The sequence below is a fragment of the Crocuta crocuta genome, unplaced genomic scaffold (genome assembly GCF_008692635.1).
Source record: "Crocuta crocuta isolate KB4526 unplaced genomic scaffold, BGI_CrCroc_1.0 scaffold580, whole genome shotgun sequence".
NCBI classification, from domain to species: domain Eukaryota; kingdom Metazoa; phylum Chordata; class Mammalia; order Carnivora; family Hyaenidae; genus Crocuta; species Crocuta crocuta.
This window is the reverse complement of record NW_027527940.1, coordinates 4,305,690-4,325,307: the sequence shown is the minus strand read 5'-3', so window position 1 is coordinate 4,325,307 and position 19,618 is coordinate 4,305,690. Positions and strand designations below refer to the sequence as shown.

Here is a 19,618-nt window from a genome sequence, read left to right as displayed (position 1 = left end):
AGCAGGCTCCAGGCTCTGAGCTGTCAGCACAGAGCCCAATGCAGGGCTCGAACCCACGGACTGCAAGATCATGACCTGAGCTGAAGTTGGACGCCCAACCGACTGAGCCACTCAGGTGTCCCTGTCTCTGTCTCTCAAAATAAAAGACATAAAAAAATTTTAGAAAAAAGTATTTTTATGTAAGCACTTACTATTGCCATGTTTTTAAATTGGTTTCAACTATTGTGTATTTCTTTTATTCCTTTCTTGCTGTGATCCTTCATCATTTACTGATTTTTTTTTGCAGTGGTATACTTTGGTTCCTTTCTTCTTATCTTTTGTGTATCTACTTTTCTTTGTGGTTAACATGAAGTTTATCTAAAACATAGTTATAACAATCTATTTTAAGTTGATAATAACAAGTTCAATTGCATATAAAATGTGAATGCCTTAATTTCTTCTCCAGCATTTTGTTATTGATGTCACAATTTATTTTTCTTCTTTATTGTATATCTAGTATCAAATTATTATAGACTTTTTTTTCTGATACTTTTGTCTTTTAAAAATTATTTAAGCACTTTTATAGTATTATTCTGAATTTGACTTTATTTTTGCCCTTATAATAAGTTTCATACTTTCATATGTTTTCATGTTAGTTGGCATTCTTCCTTTCAGCTTGAAGAACTCTCTTTAGCATTTCTTGTAAAGCAGGTCTACTGTGATGAACTCCCACAGATCTTGGTTGACTGAGAAAGTCTTTATCTCTTCTTTATTTCTGAAGGATAGCCTTGCCAACTATAGTGTTCTTGGTTGGCAGTGTTTTCTTTTGGCACTTTAAATATATCATCCCACTCTTTCCTGGTCTACAAGGTAGTCAAGTAAGAAATCTTTTAGGGATTCCTTTGTATGTGTTGAGTCAGTTTTCTCTTGCTGTTTCAAAATTCTATTTTTGACTTAAATTTTTTTTCTAAAGTGTTTTGTTTTTGAGAGACAGAGTGCAAGTGAGGAAGGGACACAGAGAGAGAAAGAGAGTGACACAGAATCTGAAGCAGGTTCCAGGGTCTGAGCTGTTAGCACAGAGCCCGATGCAGGGCTTGAACCCAGGATGGTGAGATAATGACCTGAGCCTAAGTCACTCCTCACTCCTTTAAAAAAAATTTTTAAATTGTTTACATTTATTTTATTTCTCAGAGAGGGAGGGAGCAGGGGGAGGGGCAGAGACAGAGGGAGCAAAATTCTGTCTTTGACTTTTGAGAATTTGCTTATAATGTGTCTTATTGAAGATCTCTTTATATTTTATCTGTTTGGGGTTCCTTGGACTTCATGGATCTGGATGTTCATTTCCCTCTCCAGATTGGTATAGTTTTCTGTCATTATTTCTTTAAATAAATTTTCTCTCTTTTCTTTATCTGTTCCTTCTGGGACTCCCATAATGTGTTTATTGTTTCTTTTAATGGTGTCCCATAAGTCTTGTAAGCTTCTGCCCTTTTTTTCATTATTTTTTTCTTTTCTTTCCTCTGGGTAATTTCAGTTGACTTGTTTTCATGCTTACTGATTCCTTCTTTTGCTTGAATTTTTTGATGAAGCACTCTGTGGAATTTTTCAGTGCAGTTATTTGTCCTTCAGCTCCAGAATTTGTTTGGCTGTTTTTTATGGTTTCTCTCTTTTGCACTTCTCATTTTCATCATGTTGTTTCCCTGATTTTGCTTAGTTCTCTGTTTTCTCTCAGGGTCCACTGATTGTTTTCAGGGGCACCTGAGTTGCTCAATCAGTTAAGGGTCTGACTCTTGGTTTCAGTTCAGGTTATTATCTCACAGTTTGTAAGTTCAATATCCACATCACGTTCTGTGCTGGAGCTTGCTTGGGATCCTCTCATTCTCTGCCCCCTCCCCCACCAGCCCCTAGCTGGCTCTCTCAACATAAATCAGCAAAACTAAAAAAAAAAAAAAAAAAAAAAAAAGATGCTCCCTCTCTTTCTGACCCTCCTCTGCTCATGCTGTCTCTCTCTCTCTCAGAAATAAATAAAACATTAAAAAATATATTTTAAAAAGGGGCACCTTGGTGGCTCAGTTGGTTAAGTATCCAACTTCAGCTCAGGTCATGATCTCACGGTTCGTGGGTTTGAGCCCCATGTCAGGCTCTGTGCTGACAGTTAGGTCAGAGCCTGGAGACTGTTTCGGATTCTGTGTCTCCCTCTCTCTTTGACCCTCCTCTGCTCATGCTGTCTCTCTCTCTGTCTCTATCAGAAATAAATCAGGGGCGCCTGGGTGGCTCAGTCGGTTAAGCGTCCGAATTTCACTTAGGTCATGATCTCGCGGTTCGTGGGTTCGAGCCCCACGTCGGGCTCTGTGCTGACTGCCAGCTCAGAGCCTGGAGCCTGTTTCAGTCTGTGACTCCCTCTCTCTCTGACCCTCCCCTGCTCATGCTGTCTCTCGCTCTCTCTCCTAGAAATAAATAAAACATTTAAAAAATAAATAAAACATTAAAAAAATATTTTAAAAAAAGATGATTCTTTTGAATTTTTTGTGAGGCAGTCTGCAGATCTCAATTTCTTTAAGGTCAGTTACTGGTGTTTTGTTTTGTTCCTTTGGTGGTGTCACATTCCCTTGGTTATTCGTGATCTTTGTGACACTCCATTGTTGTCTCTGCATCTGAAGAAGTAGGTATCTCTTTCAGTCTTCATTTAATTAATTAATTTTATTTATTTATGAGAGAAACAGAGAGGGGGGAGGGGGAGAGACAGAGAGAGAACATGAGCAAACAAGAACAGGAGAGGGACAAAGACAGAGGGAAACACAGAATCTGAACCAGGCTCCAGGTCCTGGCTGTCAGTACAGAGCCCAACTCTTTCAGTCTTCATTTTATATATTTATATATATATTTATTTATTTATGTATTTTATTTATTTACTTATTTATATCTGAGCTGTCATCACAGAGCCCAACTTGGGGCTCGAACTCATAAATCATGAGATCATGACCTGTGCTGAAGTCAGATGCTTAAATAGCTGAGCCAGCCAGGTGCCCTTCTTTCAGTCTTTAAAGACTGACTTTGGCAGGCAAAGCCCTTTGGCAGTCTGTCTGTTCAGAAATTCTGGGCAGCTGATGAGGTCTATGGGTGAGTTCATGGCTGGAGTCCTCAGGAGGCCCAGGCCAGCAGGTGAGCAGGCCTGTCCCTGGGTCCACAGGGGCTGAACTGGTAGTTAAGTGGGTCTTGAGCCTGAGTCTGCAAGGAGTGGGGTGTTGCTGGAATGGGTCTGTGATGCCAGAAATACAGGTGTAAAGTGGTGGAGCTGGAGCATGGGTCTATGGGGACTGGCCTCTGTTGAAGTCTACTGGGTTTTGCCAGAGCCTGGAGATGGGGTGCTAGGGGTTGATCTGGTACTAGGGCAGGCTTATGGCTTTAGGGGCCAACCTGGTGCTGGATGGATATGGACGACAGTTCTGCAGTAGATTGTTTGGAGCCTGGAATTGTGAGGGTTGGCTTGGTGCTGGAGTGAGCCTGGAGCTACAGGTGTGGGTCTGGAGCCTGGGTCCATGGAGGCTGGCCTGGTACTGGGGTGGGCCTAGGGGCTAGGTCCACTGGTGCTAGCCTGGTTCATGGGGTTGAGCCCTGCATCAGGCTCTGTGCTGACAGCCCAGAGCCTGGAGCCTGCTTCAGATTCTGTGTCTCCCTCTCTCTCTGCCTCTCCCCCACTCATGCTCTGTCTCACTCTCTCAAAAATAAATAAATGTTAAAAAATTTAAAAAAATTAGCATAAAAGGATCAATGTACAAAAGAGAGATTTTTTTTTTAGGCTTAGAGCTAGAAAAATAGAACAACATACCTTAGTAGACAGTTATTTGTCCCTGAAAGGTTAGCAGCAGAGGCTGGCTGCCTGGTTAAACACATACAGGACATGTTCAGAGAGGATTTTCTTACTGGAAATACCAGATACTCTCTAAAGCTTTTTCTTTTCCAATGCAGATTTCCTTTCCTTTTCTTTCCTTACTAAAGGCAGTATTTCCTCAGAGTCTAGAAGTAATGACTATCCATTGTAGGAAAATGGGAAAACTGAAAAGCACATAAAAGGAATAACTACCCAGAGAGAACTAATGTTAAATTTTTACTATATTTGCCACCAATTTTTGGTTTTAAAGCATAATTATATTCATGACAAATTATACAACTGTAGATACAAACAGGATTACTTCCTGCCCCTGTCCTCAGGCCAAATGAAATAAATTTCTGGACCAAACATTTCTTACCCCTGCTAATTTCTGTAAGCCACTGAAGAAGAAAGTTAGAGGAAGCCCCATTATTACTTAGGGATTAGCTAAATATACATTCCCTTGAATATTCAGTATAAATATGTTAGTGCTTATAACTTCAAAGGCACTGGCCTAGTCCCCTCAGACATAAAGGTGAATGAGATAGTTGCTGGTGAGGACACCTAGTTAAAAACCCAAGGTAGAAGCAGAATGTGATAAAAAACAAAACAACAAAAACGATAAACAGAAGGATGGTTAAAGTTTACCAAAAGAAGACTGCAAGAGCCTGTTCACAAAAAACAATCTATTCAAGATAATTCCCTTATTTAACTCTGACAGAACTAGGCATAGGAAAGACTCAAGATCTGAATTTTATAAGTAGTATTTTACACAGCACTCATCACAGTTTCATTAGTATTACTTTTTTTAAGAAACAAATTTCCACCCATGTCTTTCATAAGGTACAAACTTGATTTCTGCAAAGTGTTGCTTATTACATTTTGTTACATAAGAGTTTGGTTTTGATGTACAGACATTTCCCTTGTTACTTTTCTTTTTTTTAAGTTTATCTTTGAGAGAGACAGAGTACATGTGGGGGAGGGGCAGAGAGAGGGAGACAGAATATGAAGGAGGCTCCAGGCTTTGAGCTGTCAGCACAGAGCCTGACATGGGGATTGAACCCACAAACTGTGAGATCATGACCTGAGCTGAAGTTGGGAGCTTAAGCAACTGAGCCTCCCAGGCACCCATTCCCTTGTTACTTTTAACAGTGAGGCTTAACTGTCTTCTGCTCACATTCTTATTTAGTAAGGCAATATGAAGCACTGACAATACACACACAGGGTGCCTAGTAAGTGCCAATAGAAGCCAAGGAAAAATCAACAAGTCAAAATTAGGAGTTCTTTCTTTCATGACTGGCCTAATTTTTAGTCTCTTAAGCATTTCAGGACACCAAGAGAACTCCTTTAGGATTCCACAGCCTAGTTGTTAAGAAGATAAACACTGCAAACATGCTGTCTCATATAACAGACCATACATCATTGTTGATAAAGAGCCCAGGATTTGGAGTCATAAAGACCTGGATTTGAATCCAAGCTAGGTCACATACTAGGTGTGCGAGGTCTCAGATCTTGTTTCCTCAATCGTAATATAGGACCACTAAATTTATAGTGGTATTGATGAGGGGGTTTGGGATGGGCTGAGGACAAAGGAAAGAAAACAAATGGCCAGCTGACAGAGATCGAGGTGATAAAGGACATGAGATTCTATCAGTTTACAAATATCTTAGTAAATTACAAGAAAAAGGCAATCTTATCAAGAGTCTAATCTCCAGAAACCTATAAACTCAGCTTACCTGGGCCCCAACATCACCCTTCCATAGTGATATGGGGAACAAAAGCAAAAAGGAAATAGAGATGAAATTAAATTTCCTTTCAACTGCAGCCCATTGACAAATACTTGAGGCAAATACAGAGTACCACATTCCTCCAGGAATCCCGTGGTGTCCTAATTTTAAGACTCTGCTACAGGGAAAAACCACCTTAGCTTGACAAGATCAAAGCCTCAGGTATCTTAGGAGTCTTCTTTAGCATATCAAAGTCCCTCTGGAGGCCTCCCATTCGACTTTACCTCCCCAACTTCATAGTATATAAGGAGCCACTGTTAACAATCCCAGTGCAGCTCTTTCTGCCCAGGGGTCCTGTCCCCATCTTTTAATAAAATCACCTTTTTGCACTAAAGACATCTTCAAGAATTCTTTCTTGGCCGTCGGCCCTAGACCACCCCACCATCACCCCAAAACCTCTTCAATATGAGGATTAAATAAGCCATTGCCAATAAAACACCTGCCACCTAGCAAAAAAATGAAGCCTTAACATGTTTAGCGTATTAAATAGAAGAAAGGCAAGAGGCAGGTCAGAAAAGGGTGCACACAAAAAAGGTTCTGATCCTAAAAACCTCCTTTGGTGATATTCCTTTAAGTAGAGATCCAGTTATGGATCTCAAGATATGACAAGTTGACCTGAAGAGTACTGCTTCTAGTAATGATAAACTAAATGTTTTGGATTTACTCTCCCATTAATGAAATCTGGAGGAAAAGTACTGTTTGAAGGCAGTGGGCTAAATTAACAGGGAAGTGAAGGATGATAGCATCCAGGCCTAGAAGGAAACCCAGAGAGGAGGAGCATAGCATTTGGGGCCATCTTTCCTTTGGTGTATCTGCTGATTCTGGAAGAGGGGTCTGAGAGGTTGAAAAGCTGTTTTTTCTTTGTTTGTTTGTTTTTAATTTAAATTCTAACGCACAATGCAATATTGGTTTCAGGAGTAGAATTCAGTGATTCATCATTTGCATACAGTAGCCAGTGCTCAACACAATAAGTGTTCTCCTTAAGGCTCATCACCCATCTAGCCCATCTCCTACCCACCTCCCTTCATCAACCCTTCAGTTTGTTCTCTATTGTTAAGAGTCTCTTGTGGTTTCCCTCTCTTCTCCTGGCTTTCCCATATGTTCATCTGTTATGTGTCTTAAATTCCACATATGAGTGAAATCATATGGTATTTGTCTTTCTCTGACTGACTTATTTTGCTTAGCATAATACATTTTAGCTCCATCCACATAGTTGCAAATGGCAAGATTTCATTCTTTTTGATAGCTGAGGAATCTTCCGTTGTATATTTACACCACATCTTTATCCCTTTATCAGTCGATGGACATTTGGGCTCTTCTCATAGTCTGGCTTTTGTTGATAATGCTGCTTTAAACACTGGGTTGAATGCGACCCTTTTACATTTCTACACACCAATAATAAAGCAGCAGAAAAATATATCATGGAATTGATCCCATTTGCAATTATATCAAAAACATGAAGATATCTAGGAATAAACCTAACCAAAGAAGTAAAAGATCTGTACTCTAAAAATTATAGAACACTTATGAAAGAAATTAAAGAGAAAACAAAGAAATGGAAAAGCATTCCATGCTCATAGCTTGGAAGAACACACACTTAAAACGTGTCTATACTACCCAAAGCAGCCTACACATTTAATGCAATCCCTATCAAAATACCACCAGCACTTTTTGCAGAGCTAGAGAAGCTGAGCTTTGATTTGCTATTATTTTGTTAATGAATTCTGAGTCTGTCTTCAGGAGAGATGTTGGACTGTAGTTTGTTTGTTTGTTTGTGCATGTGTTTGGTTTTGGTATAAAAGTAACAGTGGCATCATAGAATGAGTTGGGAATTGTTCCCTCTTTTTCTGTTTCCTGGAAGAAGTGGTGCAGAATTTGGTATTTCATCTTCAAATGTTTAGACAACTCTAATAGTGAAATCTATGAGCTGACAGATTTTTTCTTCAGAAAGTTTTAAACTATGAAATCAATTTTCTGTATCACTCCAAATCCTGGGCTCTTTATCACTATGATGTATGGTCTGTTATATGAGATAGCATATTTGCATGTTTATCTCCTTAACTGCTAGGATGTGGAATCCTTAACTATTATTCAGGTTATGTATTTCTTCCTGCATAAGCTTTGTTAATTTGTGACTTTAAAGGAATTGGTCCTTTTCATTTAAGTCATTACCTTTATGTACAGTGTATATATGATTTATATCACTCCTCTATCTTTGGAATATCTAATTTCTCCAGACATATTTTTGGAACCATAGGTTGTTTAGAAGTGTGTTGTTTAGGGGTTTCTGGGTGGCTCAGTTTGTTGGGCATCTGACTTCGGCCCAAGTCATGATCTTGTGGTCCTTGAGTTTGAGCCCTGTGTTGGGCTCTGTGCTGACAGCTCAGAGCCTGGGGCCTCCTTTGGATTCTGTGTCTCCCTCCCTCTCTCTCTGTCTCTCCTCTGCTTACATTCTGTCTCTCTCTCTCAAAGATAAACATTAAAAAATATTTTTTTAAAAGCGTGTTGTTTAATTTCCAAGTGTGTAGAGATTTTCCAGTCATCATTTTCTTATTTTTATGGTTATTTTCTTATTTTTATATCAATTCCATTATGGTTAGGTAATATATTTTGAATTATTTCAACTCTTTTTCTTTTAAACAGCTTTATTGAGGTATATTTCACATGTCACACAAATAATCCAGTTAAAATGTATAATTTAGTGGTTGTTCATTTATCCATAGAGTAGTGTAACAATCACAATTAATTTTCATCACCTCCAAAGAGAAACTCCATACCCATTAGCACTCATTCCTCATTTTCCCCTAGGTCCCTCATTTTTTTTTTAATTTAAAATTTTGATTAAAACAAGCACATTATATAATAGCATGGCCTATGCAACCATTAACCTATTTTCTAAATCTGTAGATTTCACTATTTTGGACAGCTCATGTAAATGTATTTATACAAAATGTTGTCTTTTGTGACTGTTGTCGTTTAATTTGCATGTTTTCAAGATTCAACTATGTTTTAGTATGCATCAATTCTTCATTGTTTCAACTGCCAGATAATATTTCATTATATGGATATATCATAATTGTTTATCCATTCATTAGCTGATGGATAACTTGGGTTGTTCCTATCTTTTGGCTATTATCTTTTTTAATGTTCATTTTTTTATTTTTGAGAGAGTGAACGTGGTAGGGGCAGGCAGAGAGGGACCACTTAGCAGAGAGCCCAAAGTGGGGCTTGAACTCGCTAACCACAAGACCATGACCTGAGCTGAAACCAAGAGGTGACTGCTTAACTGTCTGAGCCACCCCTCTTTTGGCTATTAATAGTGCTGCTCTGAACATGGGTGTTCAAGTTTCTGTGTGAATGTTTTCATTTCTCTTGGGTATCTTCCTTGGAGTAGAACTGCTGGGTCATATGGTAATTCTATGTTTAACTCTTTAAGGAGCTGTCACAGTGTTTTTCATAGTGGCTGCAGCACTTTACATTACCAATAGCAGCATATGAAGGTTCTGATTTTTCTACATCCTTGTCAACACTTGTTGATTATAGCTATCCTAGTGGATGTGACGTGGTATCTCATTATGGTTTTCATTTGTATTTCCCTGATTAATGATATCAAGAATCTTGTTACAGGCTTATTGTCTATGTATATACCTTCATTGGAGAAATATCTATTTAATTCTTTTGCTCCTTTTTAAATTAATCTTTTTATTATTGAGTTGTATTTTTTATATATTCTAGATACAAGTCATTTGTCAGATATGTCATCTACAAATATTTTCTCCCATGCTGTGGTTGTCTTCTTGCTTTCTTGATGTTGTCTTTTGAAGCATGAAAGATTTTAATTTTTTTTGAAGTCCAATTCATCCATTTCTTCTTCTGTTTGTGCTTTTGATGTCACATCTAAGAAACTGTGGTCACAAAAATTTACTTTTCTTCTAAAAGTTTTATAGTTTTAGTTCTCATATTTAGATCTGTTATCTACTTGAGGTAACTTTTGTGTATGATGTGAGGTAGGGTTCATATTCATTCTTTTGTATGTGGATATCCAGCTCCCAACACCATTTCTTAGTAGACTATTTTTTCCCCATTAGAATTATCTTGGCATGCTTGTTAAAAATCAACTAGCCATAAATGTGAGGATTTATTTCTGGACTCTTAATTCTAACTCTTTATCTACATGTCTCTCTTTATCCAAGTATCACATTGTCTTCTTTGTATATTATGAAATCAGTAAGTATGAGTCCTATGATTTTGTTTTTTCTCAAGACTGTTTTGGTTATTCTGATCCCTTTGTAGTTCCATATGAATTCAAGATTCAGCTTTTTCATTTCCACAACAAATAACAAAAAGTAGCTGGGATTGTTAGGAATTGCTTTGAATCTACAAATCTATTTGCAACGTACTACCATTCTAACAATTTTAAACTTTGTGATCCATGAACACGGGATGCCTTCATTTCATTTAGATTTTCCTTAATTTCTTTCAGCAATGTTTTATAGTTCTCACAGTAAAAGTTTTATACTTCTTTTGTTAAATTTATTTCTGGGTATTTTATTTTCTTTGGTATTATAAGTGGAATTATTTCCTTAATTTTTGTTTTTTTATTGTTTGTGCATAGAAATATAATTGATTTTTTATAAGTTGATACTATATCCTGCAACCTTATTTAACCTTTACTGAGTTCTTTAAAAAAATTTTTTTAATGTTTTATTTATTTTTGAGAGAGAGAGTGAGTGAGTGATCAGGGGAGGGGCAGAAAGAGAGGGAGGCACAGAATCTGAAGCAGGCTCTAGGCTCTGAGCTGTCAGCATAGAGCCCGATATGGGGCTCAAACCCACTAACTGTGAGATCATGACCTGAGCCGGAGTCGGACACTTAACCGACTGAGCCACCCAAGTGCCCCAACCTTTACTGAGTTCTAACAGTTTTTTTTTTTTTTATGGTTATTTATTTTTGAGAGAGACAGTGCATGTGTACGGGAAGGGCAGAGAGAGGGAGACACAGAATCCAAAGCAAGTTCCAGGCTCTTGTGAGCCGTGAGATCAGGACCTGAGCTGAAATCAGATACTTAACCGACTAAGCACCCAGGTGTCCTCTAATAGATTTTTAGTTGACTTCTAATTATTTTTTTCATTATACATTTTTGAGTTAATTTTCTTGTGGTTGCTCTAAAGGGCTTGCCATATACATTTCTATCTTCTTAGAATCTTCTCCAGATTTATACTTAATTCCAGTGAGATACTGAAATGTTACTCCTATATGATTCTCTTCCTTCTTCTTTTTGTGCTATTATTTTATACATATTACATCTATCTATCTATCTATCTATCTATCTATATATATTATAAACCCCAAACTACACTGGTCTAATTATTACTTCATGTAACTTATGTTTTTTTTAAAGTTGAGAGAAGAAAGAACTATATATTCATGGTTTGTTATATTAATCTTTTCATTACCATTTCTAGTTCTCTATGGATTAGAATTATTTGAGGAAAGCTTTTTCATAATTGAGGAAATATGAAAGATAAAAGATTGTTGAGAGGGTTAATAGAACATTGAAAAGGCAAGAATTAGAAAAAAGAATAGCCTTCAAATCTTTGGAAATTTAGGTGATCTAATTTAAACAATCTAAGCTATCAAAATAATGAATTAATGATAAATTATACACATGCATACTTACTGGCATGGAAATATACTGTTATGTGAAAAAGTGTCACAAATCTATATAATATGATGCCATTTAGCATAGTATGTCTTTTGGTGCAGGGAGAAATAGAGAGGAGGAAAAAGAGTGGAGAGAGAAGGAAAGGGAGGAGGAGGAGTGGAAGGATATGTACAAATATTAAATATGGGTCAGGGAATTATGAACGAATTTCATATTAAGGTTTTTGAATGTATTTTAGATATTTATATATATTTTAATATTTTCAATATTAAATATAAAAAACTCTAATGTATTTTGNGTATGTTAAGAAAAAATGCAGCCTCATTAGTAATCAAAGAAATGCAATATAATAGTGAATTTTTAATTTATCAAATTGGAAAATATTTTTAAGAGGAAAATACCTAGTGTTATTAATATGCTTAGTATCTTGTTGATAAAGGTATAAAATGATAAAATTTTTCTAAAGAACAACTTAATTTTTATAAATTCTCTTAAAAATATCTATAGCCCTTTTAACCTAACAATTCCATTTTGGGAATATTTATTTATCTATTTATTTACTTATTTTTTAAAAACTTTTAAATTTTATTTTTGAGAGATAAAGCACGAATGGGGGAGAGGGGCCGAGAGAGAGATTGAGAGAATCTCGAGCAGGCTCCATAATCAGTATGGAGCCCAATGAAGGGCTCAATCCCACAACCCTGGGATCATGACCCCTGTTGAAATAAAAAATGGGATGCTCAACTGAATGAGCCACCCAGGTACCCTTGGAAAATTTATTTTCATGAAAAAAGTAGTGAGTGTTACAACTATTTAGCTGCAACTACTGTTTTGGAAAGCAATCCATAAAAATTTTGGAGTCTGTGCTAATTAAGACTTAATCCAATAGAGCTAATCTAAATGTCTAACAAGTATGTAAAAATATATGAAAAAGATGGTACAATATATACCAACTTTTTTAAACAGCATCTTTTTCTAAGTGTTGGAATTAAAATTTATTTTCTTCTGCTTATCCATGTTTTCTAAATTGTCTCTAATGGATTAATAAATTATTGTTTGAAATGGAAAACAAAGTTATTTAAAAATAATCTAATTGGCTGCCCAAGAAATAGCTTAGATTTCTACCTCATTGAGTTAAAAAAATTTTTTTTAATGTCTATTAATTTTGAGAGAGAGAGAGAGAGACAGAGCATGAGCTGGGGAGGGATAGACAGAGAGGGAGACACAGAATTCATAGTAGTCTCCAGATTCTGAGCTGTCAGTACAGAGCCTGATGCGGGGCTCAAACTCATGTACCATGAGATCATGACCTGAGCGAAAGTCTGATGCTTAACCCACTGAAGCACCCAGGCACCCCACTACTTCACTGAGTTCTAAACCATATATCCAATATTTAGATAAATATTTCAACCAACATGCACACAGGTGAGTCAGTTATACTAGCAAGGAGCACCAAAAACTGTAGCCTCTTCCTCCCTTGGTACTAAGCACACAGTACGTATTGGGTATTGTGTCACACAAGGTGGGAATAAAAAGAAAAGAGGGACTTAGATTTTTGGCTTAAATAAGAGAGTATTGGCAAGAAACAGATGTGTAAATTCACAATTACAAATCAAGGTATGTTGGAGAGTGCCAAAGAAAGGGAGAGATGATTCTAATTTGTCTATACCAGTCATCCACAATTTGCTCTTATTTCTCTCTGAACCATCAAGATCATAAAACAACAAAAATTCGGAGTATATATTCCTACATTCCATATAAAGTATAAAGTAAGTCCTACTTACTCCTCAGGGCCAGCTCACGTGTCACTTCACATTTGTTTCTGGAGGTAAAAACACTTCTCTTGATATTTTATGACTATGGATTCAGTCTGAGAGGGCGGAGACTAAGTCTAATCCAGCTTGGTACCCCTAGGTCAAGATGGCATCCACTGGATATGCATCATCAATTTTTCAAGCTTTGTTCAACTGTTAAATGTTACTGGAAAGGAATCTTAGAAGACATACCTGGTTGGGTTCCTTTTGTCTTCCTCAGAGATCAAAAACCAAACAAAATCTGCATAGCTCATTCTTCCCTCTTTCTGTACTGTTTTTCCCCTGAAGAAAACATATCATTATAAAGTTTCCTCAGCAATTACTAGGATAAATTTAGTAGGATGACAATCTAAGAAATAAAGCAACACCTTCTTTGGAAATTGAGTTAAAAAATTAGAAGGCTATAACTAAAATTTAAATAAACAGAAAAATATTAGAAGGCTGGAAATCTTACAAAGGTTACAAAACCTATCCTGTTTTCAGTGGCCTAGAAGGGTGAAACCAGAAGACATTTGCAGGTATGAGGAAAGAGGTCTCATTTCTAATTTGAATGCAAATAATCACCAGGATCAAATACTTTCACCTGTATTTAAGTAAAGGACTAATGTCCGTATATAAAAGAATTACTGCTGTCTTGTATGAAGCCATGACATGCAGGAAGCTGTGCTAAAATGAGATTGTTACAGTATTACCTGTAATACATTTTTAAACTCAGATGGTTTTTCTTACCTTGTTACTGCCCCAGAGAATATCCTTTCAATAATTCTGTTTGATGAAGCTAAATGTAAACAAGAAAGTACAAAGCTAGTTAGGAACATGTTCCATAAAGGCGATACTTTTGGCAAATTTATTTTCAGTAGCTATGAGCTAAAATATAATAATCTTCCACAATGAGAATATGAGTATTTAAATTTTTACTTATATATAATTTATATTTTTGAAAGTAAGAATTTGAGGTGGCATAATCAATCATTAAAAAAGAACAGGCAAATGATTATGTCTGACAGCTATGATGTACTAATACAGTTGAGCAGCATCAAGTTAGTTCTGAACATCCTGACAACTAAGACAAAAATGTATATAATTTGTATTGATCTTATATCCAAGACAATTTTCCTCTAAAACAAGACAAATTTTATCCTAGCATTAAATTCAAGGGGAACTGATCAGCAGCTCCTAAAGATAAGGGACTTAGAGTAAAACAATGGAGAGTGCTTTCAAGCAGAATTTTATAAAAGATACCTAAACATACCATAAACATACTTTTCTCATATTTTTATTCCATAAAAGTCCAGGACATAACATACATATAATTTTTAGAAATTCCGTCAGTAAGTTTTATTTAGAGAGACAATTTTAAGATAGTATGTTGCTTTTGATGGTAGATCCTAGAGTATCTATAGTAGTGTACCTCAGTGTTGGTTCAAAATAACCAAAGCCTTTAGTTTTACCAAAAGGCTATGTCAATAGAGCTTAGACCTAGGGATTTGGTGAGTACAGAATCTGTTCTTTTAAGAAGTGCCCCAGGCAATGGCACATACACGAAAATTTCCAAATAAGTGATAAAGTCATTAGACAGTAGCTACCAGCATCTAATTCTTCTGCACAGAGTTAGGTACAGTCAACCTAAAGGTAAAATTAATCTGGCTGAAGAATGTTGGGAATATGGGTGTCAGTATAGCCATGCCTGGCCACAAAGCTTACATAAAGACTCTCCAGACTTTGTTGAACATTGGCTTATGGGGTTAATAATTTGTACTATATAGACAAACAGAGGGCTGTACGGGAAAGGCACAGATATTTAATTCCAAAGCTAAAGTCTTTTTTAAATTTGGAAGGTTTACCCTAAAATTGAAAATCATGTTGTCCCATTTAGGGCAGTTTGGTGGGTTGGCAATTACACAGTTTTGGTGGCCTCTTCATCAAGCAGGCTTATTAGATGCCTACTTTTCTGGACATTATCACTTTATTTTTTTAATGTTTTTTATTTATTTCTGAGAGAGAAAGAGACAGTATGAGCAGGTGAGGGTCAGACAGAGAGGGAGACACAGAATCTGAAGCAGTCTCCACGCTCTGAGCTAGCAGTCAGCACAGAGCCTGACGCGGGGCTCAAACCTACGAACAGTGAGATCGTGACCTGAGCTGAAGTCAGACGTTTAACCGACTGAGCCACCCAGGTGCCCCTGGACATTATCACTTTAATATGCCTCTAATGAATTGCTATGTGTATGTATACAATATTTTGGAACTTAATGAGAATTATGGTTGTATCAGCTGGAGAGAGTGCTTTAGAGCCCATAAGGTTTTGCATGACCTCATGTTACACAGATGATCTGGCCACTGGTGATTAGAAGGTTAATCTAATAATACAGCTAATAAAGCTGACCTGATACACCTGTGAATATCTCCATCTTTATGCTATTCTGGTGACAGCAAGGTTATGACTATTTGAAGAAGGGAGGTATAGAACTAAAATGCTTGTTCATTAGTAAGTACATCTGAGTATTTTCTTTTGATACCTGGTTGGCACCTGAGAATAGAGAAGGATGCCTTTTTTATATATGGAAAGTTCTATGAAACTTGACATTATATAGAATGAAACTTTTCTTAAGATGTAAACAGTTAATCACAGAGATACCAAATAACAGAAGTGAAATTCAATGTATTTAAGATTTGGACTCTGCTACACCTAAAAGGTTAAAGGCTGATTTAAAATAAATAGCAGTGCCTGAGAAGACATTTAAGAATAGAACAGGTCCCCAAAAGCAAGGGAATCAAGAGCAAAAATAAACGATTGGGANAACAAACTGAGGACTGATGGATGTGCGGGGGAGGGAGGAGATGGGCATGGAGGAGGGCACTTGTGGGGATGAGCACGGGGTGTTATATGGAAGCCAATTTGACAATAAACTATTTGTAAAAGAAAAATTCTGTAATTTAAAGTATTACAAGTCTTACAAATGTAAAAAAAATTTTGTAATTTAAAGTATTAAAAATCTTACAAATGTAAAAAAAAAAAGAATAGAACAGGGACAATCCTGTGAAAGAAGAATGAGTCAATGTATCTTGGTGCTTGAGGAAGAATATTTGCAGGTAACAGGTTGTAAGTTTACTAACTGGTAAAAATGAAACAAAAGGAGTAATATCATGTGATATTTAATATTTTTGTTTTTTTTTTGTGTTTTTGTTTTTTACAAATAGTTTATTGTNAGCAGCACTCTCCACAATAGCTAAAACATGGAAAGATTCCCCCACCATTTCCGCCATTCTTCTCCCCCTTGTTCCTCTGTCTATCTATACCATGGAATACTACATGGCAATGAGAAACAATGAAATCTGGCCATGTGTAGCAACATGGATGGACCTTGAGGGTGTTATGCTGAGCGAAATAAGTCAGGCAGAGAAGGACAAATATAATATTTTTGTTTTCTGATAAAAGAAAGCACACAAAATTCACCTGCAGAGAAAATATCTATTCTGGATCTAAATTCCAAAAAGTAAGTTTTTTATTAGTCCTTGAAAACACTGGCAAATTAGAAATTTTCATCCTTGTCTGTTTATAAATACTGTAAAATAAGAAACTTACAGGGTGTATATATACTCTCTTTCAAATAAACTCTACATAGGAATGGATCTAACTCAACTCATCACAAGAAAATACACATCACAGAGTGCCTGGGTGGCTCAGTTGGTTAAGCAGCTAACTCTTGATTTTGGCTTAGGTCATATTCTCAATCACCTGAGTTTGAGCCCCACATGGGGCTCTCCGTTGACAGTGCAGAGCCTGCTTGGAATTCTTTCTTTCTCTTCTCTCTGCCTCTCCCCTGCTTGCTCGCTCACTCTCTCTCTCTCTCTCTCTCAAACTACACTAAGCTAAACTAAAACACTATAAAGACTCATTAATTAATCAAAGCAAAGACTCTAACTGCTTACTTAGGTTCTTCTCCTACACCTACCTTCTAAATGAAAAATTGATACCTTTTCTCATTCCCACTTAAAAATTCTTGGCTCTTTAAAGAGGACTTGATGGGGCACTGGGGTGTCTCAGTTGGTTGACTTTAGCTTAGGTTGTGATCTCATGGTTTGTGAGTTCGAGCCCCACGTTGAACTCTGCTGTCACTCTGGAGCCTGCTTCAGATCCTCCTTCCCATCCCCTTTGTACCTCCCCACTCACTCTCAAAAAATAAAAAAAGTAAAAAAGAGGACTTGATAAAAAAATTTAAGAAATGGGAATTTCCCATTCATATAACAATTCATACAACTCTTGTCGTCTTCAAAATAGTTAAGTCTTAACAAGTATAAAACACTCACCCTGGTCATTGTATCGAGATAAATCAGCCTGGCTGATGTAGAGGTCATGATCACTATCTAGCTCCCAGAATTTACAATAAATAACATAGAAATGTTCATAGGAGAAGTAATCTGTGATTTGGTTTATATCTTCCTCTTCTTCCAAAAGGGCTAGAGTCTGAAACAGAATATGAAGAGAAGCATTAATTTATTTTAAAATTATGAAAACCAGCTTTGGCCATTAAAAATTTTTGTTTTAAATTCAATTAAAATTTTTGGTTTTAGTACTAAACCAGGAACTGTAATAGGCAACCTCATCCTACCTTTAATCAACTGATCAACCTATAAGCATTTATAAGCTCTATATTATGCTTAGCAAAGGGTTAGATGCTGTGGAGGATTTCTTTAAAAGCAGGGAAAGGGAAAGACTGTTACCAAGGAGACTGCATCCTGTCAGAGGTCCCCAAACTAGCAAACCAGAACAGATAAGAGGCTGAATTAGATGGTCATAAGCTGACATGGCTTTTAGCTTTCCAAAATTATGAAGACTGGGCATCTATTATGTAGGATAAAAATCTACATACAGGGTTTGGTTTTGTAATGCGATCACATTTACTATAAAGGTGACCTATGCATAGCACTGTACTGATGTGTGGTGGCCTGGTGTGAAAGGCATGGAGGATGGAGCTGCAGGGCTCTAAGCTGGAAGCAAATTGGGGTCTCCCCTAACTCACTGTGTGCCCCTATGGAAAACACCAGAAACAATAATGTTGAACCCAGGCTTCTTACAATTATAAATGAGCAGATAAATAGAGATGTTTTCAGAAATGAAAGATTCAGAAAGATATAAGAAACCATATAAACAGAAAAAACAAAATGAGATGGCAGAAGTCAGATCAGATATATCAACAACCACAATATTAAAGTATTTTCAGATTGAGTGTAAAAACCAACCCACCCTAAAAACAGATCTAGGTATATGCTATCCATAAGAGAGAAGTCTAAAATAAAATTTAAAAGGAAGGTTAAAAAAAGACAAATATATACTAGCTAAATCTTAACAACAAAAATTGTCAATATGATTAGAAAATAAAGTGGAATTCAAGATGAAAAACATAAGGAAGAAAGATAACTATTTCATAATGCAAATAAATTATTTCAATAAAAATTATGTTCTAAAATACATATGGGAAACCAACATGCCTTCACAATTTGAGAACATAAATTATGAGAATAAAACTACTTAATGGAAGATTCTGCTCTCAGTAAAAATTATAAAGTCTACACAGAAACAAAGGAAAACCATGACATGGTAAAAGCAAAATATGGAATATAAAATTATACACAATAAGAACTGTGTAAAATCCATTTAATCCGCATATATATATGAGACTAGAAAAACACATACAAAAATATTATTAATTGTATTAGAGTGATAAAATAGGATTTTTTTTGTTTTCCAAACATGGCTTGTATTTTATAAAATGTTCTTTAACATGTATAAAGCAGAACATGTACAATAAAATCTTGAGAAGCAGCTCTCATTTTAACCTATTGGATTGTCGTAAAATGAAAAAGATGATGTCTGCTGTTGGTGAGTGTGTACGTATGAACTAGTACAGGTTTTTGGCAGCACCTATCAGACTGAAAATGCATATACCATTTGACCCAAGATTCCCCCTCCAATGGCCTATTCTAGAAAAATCCTTTTTACAAATTTTTTAATGTTTATTTAGTTTTGAGAGAGAGAGAATGAGAGAGAACATGCATGAGTGAACGTGAGCAGGGGAGAGGCAGAGAAAAGAAACACAGAATCCAAAACAGACTCCAGGCTGTGTGCTGGCAGCACAGAGCCCAATGTGGGGCTCAAACTCAGGAACCATGAGATCATGACCTGAGCCAAAGTTGGATGCTTAACCAAGTGAACCACTCAGGCGCCCCTATTCTATGAAGATTCTTAACAAAAGGAAAGTACAAGGATGTTCACTGCATCTTTCCAAAGGAAAAATATGAAAATGACTTCAGTGTCTACAGGGAAATATGTAATTTAGTTACAGTAGAGCCATACCATAGATTATGCAGAATCATAAGAATGAGATAGATTTATATGAATGAAGTGAAAAGAATGTCAAGATATACTGTTAGTGAAAAAAAAAATTAACAGAATAATGATCTCATATATTAAAAAAACTCAAAAAGGTAGCCATACAAAATA

At 36.3% G+C, this 19,618-nt stretch overlaps 1 protein-coding gene across 1 annotated transcript in view; it reads right to left on the bottom strand.

Moving 5' to 3' along the window:
• The window catches only part of PPP2R3A (protein phosphatase 2 regulatory subunit B''alpha), a 163,132-nt gene that overhangs the window by 43,872 nt on the left and 99,642 nt on the right, over window positions 1–19,618 (bottom strand). The window contains exons 8-10 of the mRNA XM_077752333.1: window positions 17,425–17,581; window positions 13,843–13,891; window positions 13,306–13,395 (exon numbers count right to left, since the gene is read on the bottom strand). Coding sequence (XP_077608459.1) covers window positions 13,306–13,395; window positions 13,843–13,891; window positions 17,425–17,581 — 296 coding nt within the window. The remainder of the gene's footprint in view (window positions 1–13,305; window positions 13,396–13,842; window positions 13,892–17,424; window positions 17,582–19,618) is intronic.